General features: G+C 47.6%; 1 protein-coding gene across 1 annotated transcript in view; it reads left to right on the top strand.

Annotated features, from left to right (window-relative positions):
• The first annotated feature begins 6,537 nt into the window (after positions 1-6,537).
• The window catches only part of LOC146020611 (serine protease 33-like), a 37,669-nt gene continuing 22,920 nt past the window's right edge, over positions 6,538-21,286 (top strand). Inside the window, exons 1-4 of the mRNA XM_083153863.1 lie at positions 6,538-6,547; positions 6,858-6,974; positions 13,835-13,861; positions 13,989-14,151. Coding sequence (XP_083009989.1) covers positions 6,538-6,547; positions 6,858-6,974; positions 13,835-13,861; positions 13,989-14,151 — 317 coding nt within the window. The remainder of the gene's footprint in view (positions 6,548-6,857; positions 6,975-13,834; positions 13,862-13,988; positions 14,152-21,286) is intronic.

The raw sequence follows: 21,286 nt of genomic DNA, 5'->3' as shown, positions 1-21,286 counted from the left end.
CAAGGACCTTCTTATTATTGTGGCCAAGATATGCTTCTGCTGGTGCCTGACTAACACAAACAACATCCTCATCATCCTCATTAGTGACAGCATCAGCTACACAAATATTCCCATCATCCACTTGCAATTCCACATTAGCATCGTCAAGTTCTATGTCATCAGCAATGACTGCAATGCTGCTCATCCCACAAACTGTATACAGAGGTGGCAGAAACAATGGTCAGACTTGGGGACACAATTAAACTCTCCTCAGGGATCACTTGTGTTTGCTCTACTACCTTAGTGGTTTTTCCGTTTTCTTACCCTTCCTGATTCCAAAGGTCTTTGATTGTCATGAGAGGCAGAAGATGCCTCACTGATGGTTGCAGAATCGCCACTCAGAAATAAAAGCCATTTCCTGAGCCGTTCCTTGCCACGTCGTGTGGTGATTGGTACAGTATGTCGCCAATTCTCTCCTTTACTTCACTACCTTTAGAGGCGTTTTTTTTGTCTTTACCCCTGTAAAATATAGATTTTATGATTTAAGATGCCCTGATTATTTAAAGCCTCTACACCCCTGAGTACCATCTTTAGATGATAGTGAATGACTACTATCGTCATCAAAACGGATGCAGCAGCTACAGCGCTAACATTTGCTTGCTGCTTCTGCTCTTCTCTTGGTTAGTTGTCGTGAACTATATTAATGAACACACAAATAACTACTTACTTGTATTATGTATTTTAATCACCACTCAATGTGGAGTCACAGTACTTGTATGCACAGTGGGGTACAGCCTGTAGAATCACAGTACATGTATGCACAGTGGAGTATAGCCTGAAGTCACAGTACTTGTATACACAGTGTAGAACAGGGTTGCCGACTTTCTTCTTCTCCTCTCCGGGAGAAGCCCGGAGAGGAGAGATTCAGTAGCCGGTCAGGGGGCGGGGCTTACACGTGACATCACTAAGCCCCGCCCCCATGCTGTTAAACCAGCTAATGTAGTGATCTCCGTGGAGGGGGCGGGGCTAAAATACGCGATTGTGTCATTTTAGCTCCGCCCCCTCCTCTGAGACCCGAGGATTGCGGCATTTTAATGCCGCGATCCTGGGTACAGCGGGGGTCCCCCCTGAATCCGGGAGGGTTGCCCACCCTTCCGGGGGGCCGGGAGGGAGCCCCGATTTTCGGGAGACTCCCGGAAATTCCGGGAGGGTCGGCAACCCTGGTGTAGAAGGGCCTGCAGAGTCACAGTACATGTATGCACAGTGGGGTATGGCAAGCAATCACAGTACTTTTATGAACATTGGGGTACAGAGTCACAGTGGGGTATAGCAATCACAGTCACAGTGGAGTACAACCTGCAGGGTCACAGTGTAGTACAGCCTGCAGGGTCACAGTGGGGTACAGCCTGCGCAGATGTTATGGCTGCTGGTTGGGCATCCAGTACTGGGATTTCAACTACGAGCATCTGGTAATTATGTGGTGCTGCATACAAACTAAGCCATATGGATGTTTGAACATGACAAATGCAGATGTTGAAATATGGCACACACACTGTCACACACACACACTGTCTCACACACACACACACACACACAGACAGTCACATATACACACACATAGTCACACATACACACACACACAGTCACACACACACTGTCAAACACACACTGTGTGACACACACACACAGAAAGTCACATATACACACACATAGTCACACACACACACACACAGTCACACACACATTGTCAAACACACACTGTGACACACACACAGTCACACACAGTCACATATACACACACATAGTCACACACACACACACACAGTCACACACACACACACACACACAGTCACACACACACACACACACACACACACACACACTTTCACACACACAGTCACATATACACACACATAGTCTCACACACACACACACAAACACTACAGTCACACAGACAGTCACACACACACACACACAGAGTCACACAGACAGTCACACATACACACACATAGTCACAGTCACACACACACACACACACACTACACAGCATCAATGAGAAGGGTTTTCAGCCGGCTAAATCCCGACTTTTAGGTGCTGACACTCCCAAGTCATCACACGCAGCAATAAAACATGGCTGTGTATTAGTGTCAGACAATGGGGTATTAGTGTCAGACAATGGGGTATTAGTGTCAGACAATGGGGTATTAGTGTCAGACAATGGGTTAATAGCTTACACTCTATAGGACAATAGCAGGGTAAGTGCAGGTAAGTGCTCACTGTCCTGGTGGATTAGGAGGATTGGAATTACTTAGTGTGGGAGCCTGATCACACAGCAATGTGCACAGGCTGGAAAAAAGACCCGGCATACAGGACAGGGGAAGTGGTACTGTGCATGTACATATATGCTGGGAATAACACCCGGCATACAGGACAGGGGAAGTGGTACTGTGCATGTATATATATGCTGGGAATAACACCCGGCATACAGGACAGGGGAAGTGGTACTGTGCATGTACATATATGCTGGGAATAACACCCGGCATACAGGACAGGGGAAGTGGTACTGTGCATGTACATATATGCTGGGAATAACACCCGGCATACAGGACAGGGGAAGTGGTACTGTGCATGTATATATATGCTGGGAATAACACCCGGCATACAGGACAGGGGAAGTGGTACTGTGCATGTACGTATATGCTGGGAATAACACCCGGCATACAGGACAGGGGAAGTGGTACTGTGCATGTACGTATATGCTGGGAATAAGACCCGGCATACAGGACAGGGGAAGTGGTACTGTGCATGTATGTATATGCTGGGAATAACACCCGGCATACAGGACAGGGGAAGTGGTACTGTGCATGTACGTATATGCTGGGAATAACACCCGGCATACAGGACAGGGGAAGTGGTACTGTGCATGTACGTATATGCTGGGAATAAGACCCGGCATACAGGACAGGGGAAGTGGTACTGTGCATGTATGTATATGCTGGGAATAACACCCGGCATACAGGACAGGGGAAGTGGTACTGTGCATGTACGTATATGCTGGGAATAACACCCGGCATACAGGACAGGGGAAGTGGTACTGTGCATGTATGTATATGCTGGGAATAACACCCGGCATACAGGACAGGGGAAGTGGTACTGTGCATGTATGTATATGCTGGGAATAAGACCCGGCATACAGGACAGGGGAAGTGGTACTGTGCATGTACGTATATGCTGGGAATAAGACCCGGCATACAGGACAGGGGAAGTGGTACTGTGCATGTATGTATATGCTGGGAATAACACCCGGCATACAGGACAGGGGAAGTGGTACTGTGCATGTATATATGTGCTGGAATAACACCCGGCATACAGGACAGGGGAAGTGGTACTGTGCATGTATGTATATGCTGGGAATAACACCCAGCATACAGGACAGGGGAAGTGGTACTGTGCATGTATATATGTGCTGGAATAACACCCGGCATACAGGACAGGGGAAGTGGTACTGTGCATGTACATATATGCTGGGAATAACACCCGGCATACAGGACAGGGAAAGTGGTACTGTGCATGTATATATATGCTGGGAATAACACCCGGCATACAGGACAGGGGAAGTGGTACTGTGCATGTATGTATATGCTGGGAATAACACCCGGCATACAGGACAGAGGAAGTGGTACTGTGCATGTACATATATGCTGGGAATAACAACCGGCATACAGGACAGGGGAAGTGGTACTGTGCATGTACGTATATGCTGGGAATAACACCTGGCATACAGGACAGGGGAAGTGGTACTGTGCATGTATGTATATGCTGGGAATAACACCCAGCATACAGGACAGGGGAAGTGGTACTGTGCATGTACATATATGCTGGGAATAACACCCGGCATACAGGACAGGGGAAGTGGTACTGTGCATGTATGTATATGCTGGGAATAACACCCGGCACACAGGACAGAGGAAGTGGTACTGTGCATGTACATATATGCTGGGAATAACACCCAGCATACAGGACAGGGGAAGTGGTACTGTGCCTGTACATATATGCTGGGAATAACACCCGGCATACAGGACAGGGGAAGTGGTACTGTGCATGTACGTATATGCTGGGAATAACACCCGGCATACAGGACAGGGGAAGTGGTACTGTGCATGTACGTATATGCTGGGAATAACACCCGGCATACAGGACAGGGGAAGTGGTACTGTGCATGTACATATATGCTGGGAATAACACCCGGCATACAGGACAGGGGAAGTGGTACTGTGCATGTACATATATGCTGGGAATAACACCCGGCATACAGGACAGGGGAAGTGGTACTGTGCATGTACATATATGCTGGGAATAACACCCGGCATACAGGACAGGGGAAGTGATATTGTGCATGTATGTATATGCTGGGAATAACACCCGGCATACAGGACAGGGGAAGTGGTACTGTGCATGTACGTATATGCTGGGAATAACACCCGGCATACAGGACAGGGGAAGTGGTACTGTGCATGTACGTATATGCTGGGAATAACACCCGGCATACAGGACAGGGGAAGTGGTACTGTGCATGTACGTATATGCTGGGAATAACACCCGGCATACAGGTCAGGGGAAGTGGTACTGTGCATGTACATATATGCTGGGAATAACACCCGGCATACAGGACAGGGGAAGTGGTACTGTGCATGTATATATATGCTGGGAATAACACCCGGCATACAGGTCAGGGGAAGTGGTACTGTGCATGTACATATATGCTGGGAATAACACCCGGCATACAGGACAGGGGAAGTGATATTGTGCATGTATGTATATGCTGGGAATAACACCCGGCATACAGGACAGGGGAAGTGATATTGTGCATGTATGTATATGCTGGGAATAACACCCGGCATACAGGACAGGGGAAGTGGTACTGTGCATGTACATATATGCTGGGAATAACACCCGGCATACAGGACAGGGGAAGTGATATTGTGCATGTGCATATATGCTGGGAATAACACCCGGCATACAGGACAGGGGAAGTGGTACTGTGCATGTACATATATGCTGGGAATAACACCCGGCATACAGGACAGGGGAAGTGGTACTGTGCATGTACGTATATGCTGGGAATAACACCCGGCATACAGGACAGGGGAAGTGGTACTGTGCATGTACATATATGCTGGGAATAACACCCGGCATACAGGACAGGGGAAGTGGTATTGTGCATGTACATATATGCTGGGAATAACACCCGGCATACAGGACAGGGGAAGTGGTACTGTGCATGTACATATATGCTGGGAATAACACCCGGCATACAGGACAGGGGAAGTGGTACTGTGCATGTATGTACTTGGACTTGGTGCTTGGACTCTGAGCACTACTGCTTGCAGCCAGGAGTGACCAACGTCTGCCTTTTTAGCTCCAATTCATCTTTTCAAGGAGAAAAAAATGATTTGTATTTTTAAAGGATATATACCTATTCTCATAATGGGCACAATATGTTTTTTTTTAAATAAATGAACAATTGACTGATAATTGTATAAGGAAAGACTATTTAACACTATTGGTGTGTGAGATATATATATATATTACAGGGCTATTTTTCAGCAGGCTCCAGCAGGAACTGAGGCCCTTATTCTAGTTCACTCTTTCTGACAAATATATAATTTTTTATTGATTTGAAAACTGGCACCAATTTGGCTATAGCAAAGATCTAATCAAACCTGGGAGTACTCGTAAACTGATCTTAAATCCTTGACAACAAAAAGAGATTCACTTATTTTTTTGTTGGGTCCCTAGTAGTGTCGGATAATTTACTGAACAGATTCAACTTAGTTTTGCTTTTTTACGAACTAGCTTCTTTCAACGATAACAAGAATATGTTTTTTTTTTGTGATAACGTAGCTGATAGTCACATTTGAAATACATAACACATTCATATCTCCTTACTAATGCTGGGGACAGACATACAGGTATGCATTCCTCAGAAACTAGAGTCTATGGTAAGACAACATGGCATATTCACGATCCATGATCAGTAGCACAAAATTAATCTAAATCAAATCTTAAGATTGACAGTTTCAATACATTAAAGTTGTGAGGTATTTAGTCTGACGGACCGTGTAGCAGGGAAAGCGCAGCACTGAAGCATGGAAGGATACACGTGCAATGGAGAAAGTCTGCCTTACATCGTGATATCCTCCACTGTCACTTGGCCGGTCATGAGCATGCCCCTGGAACATGTAACCCCTAGCTACAAGCATGAAACCCCTAGCAATGAGCATGAAAAGCCAGGCAACAAGCATATAACCTCTGACACCAATCATAAAACCCCTGGCAATGAGCATGTAACTCCCTGACAACAAACATGTATCATCTGGCAATGAGCATGTAACCATTGGCAACAAGCATAAAACATCTGGCAATGAGCATGTAGATAGACATAATATAATTAATGAATGGACGGGGCAAGTGCAAAGTTTCTAGTTCCGCCACTGCTCTATATACATAGCGCTGCTGTGGTACAGATACACCAGTGTCACAGTAACACACGACTGGATGACTGGATGTAATTGTTAGTACATGATGTGTGTTCCGGAGCTGTCTGAAGTGGGCTGAGAAGACCTCTGTATGTCAGGGAGTGGTTACCTCTGCTCTATAGAAGGGGGTGAATCACTGCGGGAGGAGAACACACGGAGTTTATGAGGGGAGGAGGATATATGGAAGATGTAGCCTTTCCTCACCGGTCTGACAATCTGTCACTCGCACACCTGTGGATTATAAACCCATTGTGATGTATCTCCAGCATACTCCGTCCCTGGGTGCCTGACAGCTGCTCACCACCATCCCTGGTGTCTCCTCCGCATTGCTCTCTCCAGGCTGTGGAGAGGTCATTCACCTGGACCTGATCTACCTGCTGGGGTCTGGGACCTTCGTGATTATAGAGACAATGAGACACCACCGACTGTGGACGCTGTTACTTCTCCTCACCACAAGTGAGTACAATGCAGGGCACCTAATACTCCAAGGGAAGCACTTCACTAAGATGTGACTGGGGAATAACAGACATAGAGGTAGGAGGGCCCTGCTCGCAGGCTTACACTATATAGGGAAATAGGAGTGTGATACATGAGGATAAGTGCTACATAGTGCAGTAATAAGATGTGACTGGGGAATAACAGACATAGAGGTAGGAGGGCCCTGCTCGCAGGCTTACACAATATAGGGAAATAGGAGTGTGATACATGAGGATAAGTGCTACATATTGCAGTAATAAGATGTGACGGGGGAATAACAGACATAGAGGTAGGAGGGCCCTGCTCGCAGCCTTACACTGTATAGGGAAATAGGAGGGTGATACATGAGGATAAGTGCTACATAGTGCAGTAATAAGATGTGACTGGGGAATAACAGACATAGAGGTAGGAGGGCCCTGCTCGCAGGATTACACTATATAGGGAAATAGGATGCGTGATACATGAGGATAAGTGCTACATATTGCAGTAATAAGATGTGACTGGGGAATAACAGACATAGAGGTAGGAGGGTCCTGCTCGCAGGCTTACACTGTATAGGGAAATAGGAGTGTGATACATGAGGATAAGTGCTACATATTGCAGTAATAAGATGTGACTGGGGAATAACAGACATAGAGGTAGGAGGGTCCTGCTTGCAGGCTTACACTATATAGGGAAATAGGAGTGTGATACATGAGGATAAGTGCTACATATTGCAGTAATAAGATGTGACTGGGGAATAACAGACATAGAGGTAGGAGGGTCCTGCTCGCAGGCTTACACTATATAGGGAAATAGGAGTGTGATACATGAGGATAAGTGCTACATATTGCAGTAATAAGATGTGACTGGGGAATAACAGACATAGAGGTAGGAGGGTCCTGCTCGCAGGCTTACACTATATAGGGAAATAGGAGTGTGATACATGAGGATAAGTGCTACATATTGCAGTAATACGATGTGACTGGGGAATAACAGCCATAGAGGTAGGAGGGTCCTGCTCGCAGGCTTACACTATATAGGGAAATAGGAGTGTGATACATGAGGATAAGTGCTACATATTGCAGTAATAAGATGTGACTGGGGAATAACAGACATAGAGGTAGGAGGGTCCTGCTCGCAGGCTTACACTATATAGGGAAATAGGAGTGTGATACATGAGGATAAGTGCTACATATTGCAGTAATAAGATGTGACTGGGGAATAACAGACATAGAGGTAGGAGGGCCCTGCTCGCAGGCTTACACCATATAGGGAAATAGGAGTGTGATACATGAGGATAAGTGCTACATATTGCAGTAATAAGATGTGACTGGGGAATAACAGACATAGAGGTAGGAGGGCCCTGCGCGCAGGATTACACTGTATAGGGAAATAGGAGTGTGATACATGAGGATAAGTGCTACATATTGCAGTAATAAGATGTGACTGGGGAATAACAGACATAGAGGTAGGAGGGCCCTGCTCGCAGGCTTACACTATATAGGGAAATAGGAGTGTGATACATGAGGATGAGTGCTACATATTGCAGTAATAAGATGTGACTGGGGAATAACAGACATAGAGGTAGGAGGGCCCTGCTCGCAGGCTTACACTATATAGGGAAATAGGAGTGTGATACATGAGGATAAGTGCTACATATTGCAGTAATAAGAGGTGACTGGGGAATAACAGACATAGAGGTAGGAGGGCCCTGCTCGCAGGCTTACACTATATAGGGAAATAGGAGTGTGATACATGAGGATAAGTGCTACATATTGCAGTAATAAGATGTGACTGGGGAATAACAGACATAGAGGTAGGAGGGTCCTGCTCGCAGACTTACACTATATAGGGAAATAGGAGTGTGATACATGAGGATAAGTGCTACATATTGCAGTAATAAGATGTGACTGGGGAATAACAGACATAGAGGTAGGAGGGCCCTGCTCGCAGGCTTACACTATATAGGGAAATAGGAGTGTGATACATGAGGATAAGTGCTACATATTGCAGTAATAAGATGTGACTGGGGAATAACAGACATAGAGGTAGGAGGGCCCTGCTCGCAGGATTACACTATATAGGGAAATAGGAGTGTGATACATGAGGATAAGTGCTACATATTGCAGTAATAAGATGTGACTGGGGAATAACAGACATAGAGGTAGGAGGGCCCTGCTCGCAGGCTTACACTGTATAGGGAAATAGGAGTGTGATACATGAGGATAAGTGCTACATATTGCAGTAATAAGATGTGACTGGGAAATAACAGACATAGAGGTAGGAGGGCCCTGCTCGCAGGCTTACACTATATAGGGAAATAGGAGTGTGATACATGAGGATAAGTGCTACATATTACAGTAATAAGATGTGACTGGGGAATAACAGACATAGAGGTAGGAGGGTCCTGCTCGCAGGCTTACACTATACAGGGAAATAGGAGTGTGATACATGAGGATAAGTGCTACATATTGCAGTAATAAGATGTGACTGGGGAATAACAGATATAGAGGTAGGAGGGCCCTGCTCGCAGGCTTACACTATATAGGGAAATAGGAGTGTGATACATGAGGATAAGTGCTACATATTGCAGTAATAAGATGTGACTGGGGAATAACAGACATAGAGGTAGGAGGGTCCTGCTCGCAGGCTTACACTATATAGGGAAATAGGAGTGTGATACATGAGGATAAGTGCTACATATCGCAGTAATAAGATGTGACTGGGGAATAACAGACATAGAGGTAGGAGGGCCCTGCTCGCAGGCTTACACTGTATAGGGAAATAGGAGTGTGATACATGAGGATAAGTGCTACATATCGCAGTAATAAGATGTGACTGGGGAACAACAGACATAGAGGTAGGTGGGTCCTGCTCGCAGGCTTACACTGTATAGGGAAATAGGAGTGTGATACATGAGGATAAGTGCTACATATTGCAGTAATAAGATGTGACTGGGGAATAACAGACATAGAGGTAGGAGGGCCCTGCTCTCAGGCTTACACTATAGGGAAATAGGAGTGTGATACATGAGGATAAGTGCTACATATTGCAGTAATAAGATGTGACTGGGGAATAACAGACATAGAGGTAGGAGGGTCCTGCTCGCAGGCTTACACTGTATAGGGAAATAGGAGTGTGATACATGAGGATAAGTGCTACATATTGCAGTAATAAGATGTGACTGGGGAATAACAGACATAGAGGTAGGAGGGCCCTGCTCGCAGGATTACACTATATAGGGAAATAGGAGTGTGATACATGAGGATAAGTGCTACATATTGCAGTAATAAGATGTGACTGGGGAATAACAGACATAGAGGTAGGAGGGCCCTGCTCGCAGGATTACACTATATAGGGAAATAGGAGTGTGATACATGAGGATAAGTGCTACATATTGCAGTAATAAGATGTGACTGGCGAATAACAGACCTAGAGGTAGGAGGGACCTGCTCGCAGACTTACACTATATAGGGAAATAGGAGTGTGATACATGAGGATAAGTGCTATATATTACAGTAATAAGACGTGACTGGGGAATAACAGACATAGAGGTAGGAGGGCCCTGCTCACAGGCTTACACTATATAGGGAAATAGGAGTGTGATACATGAGGATAAGTGCTACATATTGGAGTAATAAGATGTGACTGGGTAATAACAGACATAGAGGTAGGAGGGCCCTGCTCGCAGGCTTACACTATATAGGGAAATAGGAGTGTGATACATGAGGATAAGTGCTACATATTGCAGTAATAAGATGTGACTGGGGAATAACAGTCATAGAGGTAGGAGGGCCCTGCTCGCAGGCTTACACTATATAGGGAAATAGGAGTGTGATACATGATGATAAGTGCTACATATTGCAGTAATAAGATGTGACTGGGGAATAACAGACATAGAGGTAGGAGGGCCCTGCTCGCAGGCTTACACTATACAGGGAAATAGGAGTGTGATACATGAGGATAAGTGCTACATATTGCAGTAATAAGATGTGACTGGGGAATAACAGACATAGAGGTAGGAGGGCCCTGCTCGCAGGATTACACTGTATATGGAAATAGGAGTGTGATACATGAGGATAAGTGCTACATATTGCAGTAATAAGATGTGACTGGGGAATAACAGACATAGAGGTAGGAGGGTCCTGCTCGCAGGCTTACACTATATAGGGAAATAGGAGTGTGATACATGAGGATAAGTGCTACATATTGCAGTAATAAGATGTGACTGGGGAATAACAGACATAGAGGTAGGAGGGTCCTGCTCGCAGGCTTACACTATATAGGGAAATAGGAGTGTGATACATGAGGATAAGTGCTACATATTACAGTAATAAGATGTGACTGGGGAATAACAGACATAGAGGTAGGAGGGTCCTGCTCGCAGCCTTACACTATATAGGGAAATAGGAGTGTGATACATGAGGATAAGTGCTACATATTGCATTTTTATTGGCTGCTGGTGTCCTGAATTGAAGAAGCATGCAGCACAGCGGAAGCAGTCAGGGGTTGGGTGGGCAAAATGAGCTGCCCGGGCCCTTCCAGAGGCTGGGGGCTGGGACAGCTGTACCCACAGCACCCCCTGTTGGTGCCCCTGGGTGCAGCACCAGGGACAGAGGACCAGCACCCACTGCCCACCACCAGGGTCGGAGGACCAGCATCTACTGAGGGTCCAGTATCAGGGACAGAGGAGAGGACACCTTACACCTTGAGGGACTAGAGGAAGATAAACAACACCTAGAAGTAAAGGGGAGTACACAGTGAGCAGAGCCCGGCTGGGGACAGTAGGTGGGTCCCCTCCATCTCCCTGACATAGGGTTCAGCAGCACTAGGGGAACAGACTCCGGCGGCACCCACCTGGCACAGGAAACACCTGCCGGCAGCCATGCCGGGACAGGGGAAGCGCAGACAGTTGGGGCCCCAGGAAGAGGAGGCCAGTGAAAAGATGCTCTGTCATCTTTGTCACCCCGACTGGCATGCTGCTAAAGGCCGGCTCCCATGGCCGGTTGCTGCTGGTCTGAGCTCCATGGTGGGAGTGCTCTGTTATGCGTCCCTGTCCCACACCCCTGCCCTGCACTTTCAGCAGTGTGAGCTCCGTCCTCCCTTCTCCCGCAATGTGACCCTCACTCGAGTATAAGTCAAGGGGAAATTTTCAGCAAAAAAATCTACTGAAAAACTTGGCTTGACTCGTAAGTAGGTTTCCGCTGGTCCAGAAAAACAACATATGGGTACCTGATGAATAAATCCATACTTACCAGGGTCCTCCGGTGTAGATCGCATCCTCTTCTGTCCAGGTAGCATACATGGTCTTGGCATAACAAAAAAACGAGTGACCCAACCAGTACAAACTCCGGAGAAGCCTCAGGATGTGTGATTACATCCTCTGGGTCCTCCCGAAAAGCGCTATTAGGGAGGACCCACAGGATGTAACCACACATCCTGAGTCTTCTCCAGAGTTTGTACTGGTGTTGGGTCACTTGTTTTTTGTTTTGGCAAGACCATGGATGCTACTTGGTCAGATTCCTTCCACAGGTACCCTTATGTTTTTTTTTTTTACTCGACATAATCAGGGCCGTTTCTAGACAATTTAGCTCCCAGGGCAAAGAAATAAAAATGCGCCCCCCCCCCCCCCCAACACATAACATGGTATAGAATGACAATTACACATTACGCACACTGTGATGACAATTACATATTATGCCGCACACCATGATGGCAATTACACAATACTCCCCACAACGTAATGCCTATTACACATTATGCCCCACACGCCGCTGCCATACAACTGATGCTGTTTACTAATATGCCCCCACAGTGGCAGATATGCCCCCACAGTGCCATACATATATGCCCCCACAGTGCCACATATATATGCCCCCACAGTGCCACATATATATGCCCCCACAATGCCATACATATATGCCCCCACAGTGCCAAATATGTCCCCACAGTGCCACATATATGCCCCCACAGTGCCACATATATATGCCCCCACAGTGGCAGATATGCCCCCTCAGTGCCACACATATATGCCCCTACAGTGCCATACATATATGCCCCCACAGTGACAGCTATGCCCGCACAGTGCCACACATATATGCCCCCACAATGCCAAATATGCCCCCACAGTGCCAAACATGCCCCCACAGTGACAGCTATGCCCCCACAGTGACAGCTATGCCCCCACAATGCCACACATATATGCCCCCACAGTGCCAAATATGCCCGAACAGTGCCACATATATGCCCCCACAGTGCCACACATATGCCCCCACAGTGCTACACATATGCCCACACAGTGCCATATATGCCACCACAGTGCCACACATATGCCCCCCTCAGTGCAAGACCTATATGCCCCCACAGTGCTAGAATATTATATCCCAGCAGCAGCACAACTCACCATTGCTGCTGCTGGGGAAAGCAGAGTCCGGGTCTCCTGCTGCTGCTGTTGCTGCTTCATCAGTTCCCAGGGGAGGGGAGGGGATCAGGGGAGCGCATTCTAGCGCATCTCTCCTTCCCCTTCACTATGCCAATCATAACTCGCGGGCTGGCTCCTGATTGGCTGCCGGCCCGCGAGATGATTCGCTAACAGCCCAGTGACACAGACAGGGGAAGGCAGAGACGCGCTATGCGCTCCTCTCCTCCCCTTTCAAATCATCTGTTGCTGGTGTGGCCGCGGCGTACGTACGCCGGGGAGAGGCGGAGGAAGGGGGGGGCAGCGGCGTGGGGGGGCAACGGACAAGTTGTGCTGCGCCCCGGGCTGCTGCACGGCTTGTCCGCTTCTAGAAACGGCCCTGGACATAATCTATCTCTCTTTCTTTTCCTCTTCTCTAATCATATTATGTTTCTTGCAGGTTTTCCGCACATAGTGTCTTCTATAGGTAAGTCCTCTCCCCTCCATCCATATCTCCAACCCCAACATGAAATACATCATCCCTCTTCTCTCCTGGCCCATGCATATTGCCCTCTGTCCAGTGTAGACGATGACCAGGAACTGGTTCTGTACAGGTTGTGGAAAGCCAGTGATATCAGACCGCATTGTTGGTGGGCAGAATGCTGTTTATGGTGAGTGGCCCTGGCAGATCAGCTTGAGGAAGAATGGATACCATATCTGTGGGGGAGTCATGGTGGACAGCCAGTGGATTGTGAGCGCAGCGCACTGCTTTGTACAGTAAGTAGCTTTGTCTTATATATAGAATTCATTGGTTGTTTGTCTGTCCGATAATGCATTTTGACACCACTGCACCGGTTAAGATGAAACCAATGCAAGGTGGTCTAATTAGATTTTGGCCAGGTGTTAAGGGCGCTCGGGTTCTGGTTGGACCTCCTGTTGGTGAATGCTGGGCAGAACTTTGACACAGAAGTAGGGTTAACTCTACTCCTAAACCCTACAACTAGCTCTATCCCTAAACCTATATTTAACTCTGCATCTAACTGTATCCCTTTCTTTATCTCTCTTCCTATCTATTCCTAAACCCAAATCTAAACCTAAACCTTACCCTAACTCAAATCCTAAAACTAAGTATATTGCTTAAACTAACTCTAACCCTACCTCTTAAGGTGGGCATACACCTACAGATTTATCTTCAGATCTTGCTTGGAAATGTTGGAAAACTGCCAAACTGTCATTCAGAAATTAGCAGATTTTTGTTCCAACCAGCCAGATCTGAAGATAAATCTGCAGGTGTATGGCCACCTTACCTCTAATCATATCTCTCGACACAGATCTCTAACACTACATCTAACTCTATCCCTAAAACTTGCTCTAATCATAAACCAAACTGTAACCCAACACAGTGTTTTAATCCAACACCTGTATCTAACCCAACACCTTGCTCTAACTCAACAACGAGCTGTAACCCAAGACCAATCTCTAACTCAACAACGAGCTGTAACCCAAGACCAAACTCTAACTCAGCACCTTGCTCTAACTCAGTGTTATGGATCTGGGTGTGAACCCACCGTTGGAGTTCCGTGACAGGCACGTGTGGACGATGGTGGTGGGCTGTGCTCTCAGCCGTGACCACTGTTTAGGACTGCCACGGCGCACCCTACACTGACTCTATTGGCCTTCTCGGGCAGGTGACCGTAGACTGCGGATTGCTAGGCTTCTCCTGTAATCTCCGCGTTCGAAAGGAGCGAGTTAAGCCCGCTCCAACCCCGATGCAACCAGGTTTTAAGGTAAGACAAGTCTACAGTGACCGCCCGAGACAGGACCAAGAGGAGATCTAAATACAGGCGTAACGGGACAGGACACCCTGGCTAACGGCACCAGGCCAAGGACGGGGAGTGTGACCAAGTCACAGACACCAGGCCAACTAATGACGGGGTGCCACAAAACAAAATACACACCAACATAAAATAGTACACTTAAAGCGAAACCCCAAAACAGGTGTGAACCCACAAACGTGGGCCTCTCCGAATCATGGTGAGCTGGACCAGGACAATAATAATAATAATAATAACTTAGGATAAAGGGCAGCTTTCCCGCAGAAAAGAAAGATAAGGAACCAGACTCCACAGGAGCAGTTACGCGACTAGACAGAACCCTCCGGCAGCACAGGCTGATAACGTGCACGCCAGGGGTGGCTTGGCAGGTCTGGATGGAAATTTGCTGACGGAACCGGATCCAGACAGGACCAGGAGTGGATAGTGACTGCACCAAGATGGTTCTAAGACCAGACCAAGACAGGACTGGATGCAGACAGCAGCCAGATGATGGCTGGACAATGACTGGACCACAACCAGACCCGGACAGGACCGGGTCAGGATGGGACCAGGACAGGACCGGATAAGACTTGTCCAAGGCTGGACTGTGACTGGACCAGGACAGTGACTGGACGATGACTGGACCCAGATTGCAGCAGGACAAGACACTTGACAGGACCAGGACTAACAGGACAGGGACAGACCCAGACAGGACAAGACAAATCCAGACCAGGACAGGAGTGCAGCCAGGACAACCAGCAGGGAGCAATGACCTGACAGGTGACCAACAGGAAGCCCAAAGACTGCAGCTCTCAGCAAAAGGAACAAGAAATTGCAAACAGGAAACTAGAAGCTATCACAGGCTCTGCAATGCTGGGGAGAATGCCTTAAGAAGGGCTCAGATTAACCCACCTCTGACATATCCAGCCAACCTGCCAGCAGGAATAACAAACTCATTATCTATCAGCCTTGTGAATAAATCAAGTTTCCAGAAGATTTGAGCTGCAACGGCACAGACTGACCAGCAGAGGCCACCAGAGAGTCAAATGCCAAACACAAACTGAACAGAACACAAAACAGAACTGAACCATTATTAATGGTTCCTAAGACTCAGCACATTCTAACTCTAACTCAACACCTAACTTTAACTGAACACTTAACTCTAACTCAACACCTACCTCTAACTCAGCACCTTGCTCTAACTCAGCACCTAACTCTAACCCAACAGCTACTGTATATTTAACACAACAATGAGCTGTATCCCAACACCTAACTCTAACTCAACACCTAACTCTAATTCAACAACTAGCTCAAACTCAGTACCTACCTCTAACTCAGCACCCAGCTCTAACTCAACACCTAGCTCTATCTCAACAACAAGCTGTAACCCAACACCTACTGTATCTTTAAATCAACAACAAGCTGTAACCCAACACTGAGCTCTAACCCAACACCTAGCTCTTACCCCATGCCTAGCTCTTACTCTACACCTAGCTCTAACCCAACACCTACAGTAGCTCTAACCCAACACCTACAGTAGCTCTAATGCAATGCCTAGCTCTAACTCAACACCTAGCTCTAACCCAACAACTAGCTCTAATTCAACACCTAGCTCTTACTCTACACCTAGCTCTAACCCAACACCTACAGTAGCACTAACCCAACACCTACAGTAGCTCTAATGCCACGCCTAGCTCTAACTCATCACCTAGCTCTAACTCAACACCTAGCTCTAACCCAAAACCTTGCTCTAACCCAACCCCTAGCTCTAACCCAACACCGAGCTGTAACCCCATACCTTGCTCTAACCCTACACCTAGCTCTAACCCAACACTTAGTTCTAACCCAACACCTAGCTCTAACCCAACACCTAGCTCTAACCCAACACCCAGCTGTAACCCAACCCCTCGCACTAACTCTACACCTAGCTCTAACCCAACTGCTAGCTCTAACCCAACACCAAGCTGTAACCCAACACCTAGCTCTAACTCTACACCTAGCTCTAACCCAACACCTAGCTGTAACCCAATACCTAGCTCTAACCCAACACCGAGCTGTAACCCAACCCTGAGCTCTAACCCAACCGCTAGCTCTAACCCAACACCGAGCTGTAACCCAACACCTAGCTCTAACTCAACACCTAGCTGTAACCCGACCCCTAGCTCTAACTCTACACCTAGCTCTAACCCAACTCCTAGCTGTAACCCAACACCTAGCTGTAACCCAACCCCTAGCTCTTACTCTACACCTAGCTCTAACCCAACACCTAGCTTTAACCCAACACCTAGCTCTAACCCAACACCTAGCTCTAACTCTACACCTAGCTCTAACCCAACACCTAGCTCTAACCCAACACCTAGCTGTAACCCAACACCTAGCTCTTACTCTACACCTAGCTCTTACTCTACACCTAGCTCTAACCCAACACTGAGCTGTAACTTCACGCCTAGCTGTAACCCAACACCTAGCTCTAACCCAACACCTAGCTCTAACCCAACCCCTAGCTGTAACCCAACACCTAGCTCTAACCCAACACCTAGCTCTAACTCTACACTTAGCTCTAACCCAACCCCTAGCTCTAACCCAACACCAAACTGTAACCCAACATGGAGCTGTAAGCTAACCCCTAGCTCTAACCCAAAACCTTGCTCTAACCCAACACCAAGATGTAACCCCAAGATGTAACTCAACACCTAGCTCTAACCCAACACCGAGCTGTAACCCCACACCTTGCTCTAACCCCACACCGAGCTGTAACCCAACACCGAGCTGTAACCCAACACCTAGCTTTTACTCAACACCTAGCTCTAACCCAAAACCTTGCTTTAACCCAACACCTAGCTCTAACTCAACACCTAGCTCTAACCCAAAACCTTGCTCTAACCCAACCCCTAGCTCTAACCCAACACCTAGCTCTAACCCAACACCTAGCTCTAACCCAACCCCTAGCTCTAACTCTACACCTAGCTCTAACCCAACCGCTAGCTCTAACCCAACACCAAGCTGTAACCCAACACCTAGCTCTAACTCTACACCTAGCTCTAACCCAACACCTAGCTCTAACCCAACACCTAGCTGTAACCCAAACCTGAGCTCTAACCCAACCGCTAGCTCTAACCCAACACTGAGCTGTAACCCAACACCTAGCTGTAACCCAACACCTAGCTGTAACCCAACCCCTAGCTCTAACTCTACACCTAGCTCTAACCCAACACCTAGCTGTAACCCAACACCTAGCTGTAACCCAACCCATAGCTCTTACTCTACACCTAGCTCTAACCGTTACCCAACACCTAGCTCTAACCCAAAACCTTGCTCTAACCCAACCCCTAGCTCTAACCCAACACCGAGCTGTAACCCCATACCTTGCTCTAACCCTACACCCTGCTCTAACCCAACACCTAGCTCTAACCCAACACCTAGCTCTAACCCAACACCTAGCTGTAACCCAACCCCTAGCTCAAACTCTACACCTAGCTCTAACCCAACCGCTAGCTCTAACCCAACACCAAGCTGTAACCCAACACCTAGCTCTAACTCTACACCTAGCTCTAACCCAACACCTAGCTGTAATCCAACACCTAGCTGTAACCCAACACCTAGCTCTAACCCAACACCTAGCTGTAACCCAACACCCAGCTGTAACCCAACACCTAGCTCTAACCCAACACCTAGCTCTTACCCACCCCTGAGCTCAAATCCAACACCTAGCTGTAACCCAACACCTAGCTCTTACTCTACACCTAGCTCTAACCCAACACTGAGCTGTAACTTCACGCCTAGCTGTAACCCAACACCTAGCTCTAACCCAACACCTAGCTCTAACTCTACACTTAGCTCTAACCCAACCGCTAGCTCTAACCCAACACTGAGCTGTAACCCAACACCTAGCTCTAACCCAACACCTAGCTGTAACCCGACCCCTGGCTTTAACTCTACACCTAGCTCTAACCTAACACCTAGCTCTAACCCAACACCTAGCTGTAACCCAACCCCTAGCTCTTACTCTACACCTAGCTCTAACCCAACACCTAGCTTTAATCCAACACCTAGCTCTAACCCAACCCCGAGCTCTAACCCAACACCTAGCTCTAACCCAACACCTAGCTCTAACTCTACACCTAGCTCTAACCCAACACCTAGCTCTAACCCAACACCTAGCTGTAACCCAACACCTAGCTCTAACCCAACACCTAGCTGTAACCCACCCCCGAGCTCAAACCCAACACCTAGCTCTTACTCTACACCTAGCTCTAACCCAACACTGAGCTGTAACTTCACGCCTAGCTGTAACCCAACACCTAGCTCTAACCCAACACCTAGCTCTAACCCAACCCCTAGCTGTAACCCAACACCTAGCTCTAACCCAACACCTAGCTCTAACTCTACACTTAGCTCTAACCCAACCCCTAGCTCTAACCCAACACCAAACTGTAACCCAACATGGAGCTGTAAGCTAACCCCTAGCTCTAACCCAACACCTAGCTCTAACCCCCCACCTTGCTCTAACCCAACACCAAGATGTAACCCCACATCTTGCTTTAACTCAACACCTAGCTCTAACCCAACACCGAGCTGTAACCCCACACCTTGCTCTAACCCAACACCGAGCTGTAACCCAACACCGAGCTGTAACCCAACACCTAGCTTTTACTCAACACCTAGCTCTAACCCAAAACCTTGCTCTAACCCAACCCCTAGCTCTAACCCAACACCGAGCTGTAACCCCATACTTTGCTCAAACCCTACACCCTGCTCTAACCCAACACCTAGCTTTAACCCAACACCTAGCTCTAACCAAACACCTAGCTGTAACCCAACCCCTAGCTCTAACTCTACACCTAGCTCTAACCCAACCGCTAGCTCTAACCCAACACCAAGCTGTAACCCAACACCTAGCTCTAACTCTACACCTAGATCTAACCCAACACCTAGCTCTAACCCACCACCTAGCTCTAACCCAACACCTAGCTGTAACCCAACCCCGAGCTCTAACCCAACCGCTAGCTCTAACCCAACACTGAGCTGTAACCCAACACCTAGCTCTAACCCAACACCTAGCTGTAACCCAACCCCTAGCTCTAACTCTACACCTAGCTCTAACCCAACACCTAGCTGTAACCCAACACCTAGCTGTAACCCAACCCCTAGCTCTTACTCTACACCTAGCTCTAACCCAACACCTAGCTCTAACCCAACACCGAGCTGTAACCCCATACCTTGCTCTAACCCTACACCCTGCTCTAACCCAACACCTAGCTCTAAACCAACACCTAGCTCTAACCCAACACCTAGCTGTAACCCAACACCTAGCTGTAACCCAACCCCTAGCTCTAACTCTACACCTAGCTCTAACCCAACCGCTAGCTCTAACCCAACACCAAGCTGTAACCCAACACCTAGCTCTAACTCTACACCTAGCTCTAACCCAACACCTAGCTCTAACCCAACACCTAGCTGTAACCCAACCCCGAGCTCTAACCCAACCGCTAGCTCTAACCCAACACTTAGCTGTAACCGAACACCTAGCTCTAACCCAACACCTAGCTGTAACCCATCCCCTTGCTCTAACTCTACATCTAGCTCTAACCCAACACCTAGCTCTATCCCAACACCTATCTGTAACCCAACCCCTAGCTCTTACTCTACACCTAGCTCTAATCCAACACCTAGCTCTAATCCAACACCTAGCTCTAACCCAACCCCGAGCTCTAACCCAACACCTAGCTCTAACCCAACACCTAGCTCTAACTCTACACCTAGCTCTAACCCAACACCTAGCTCTAACCCAACACCTAGCTGTAACCCAACCACTAGCTCTTACTTTACACCTAGCTCTAATCCAACACCTAGCTCTAACCCAACCCCGAGCTCAAACCCAACACCTAGCTGTAACCCAACACCTAGCTCTTACTCTACACCTAGCTCTAACCCAACACTGAGCTGTAACTTCACGTCTAGCTGTAACCCAACACCTAGCTCTAACCCAACACCTAGCTCTAACCCAACCCCTAGCTGTAACCCAACACCTTGCTCTAACCCAACACCTAGCTCTAACTCTACACCTTGCTCTAACCCAACACCAAGATGTAACCCCA

Source organism: Crinia signifera, chromosome 7, assembly GCF_055691185.1.
Source record: "Crinia signifera chromosome 7, ASM5569118v1, whole genome shotgun sequence".
Classification (NCBI taxonomy): domain Eukaryota; kingdom Metazoa; phylum Chordata; class Amphibia; order Anura; family Myobatrachidae; genus Crinia; species Crinia signifera.
This window is presented reverse-complemented; position numbering and strand designations above follow the sequence as displayed.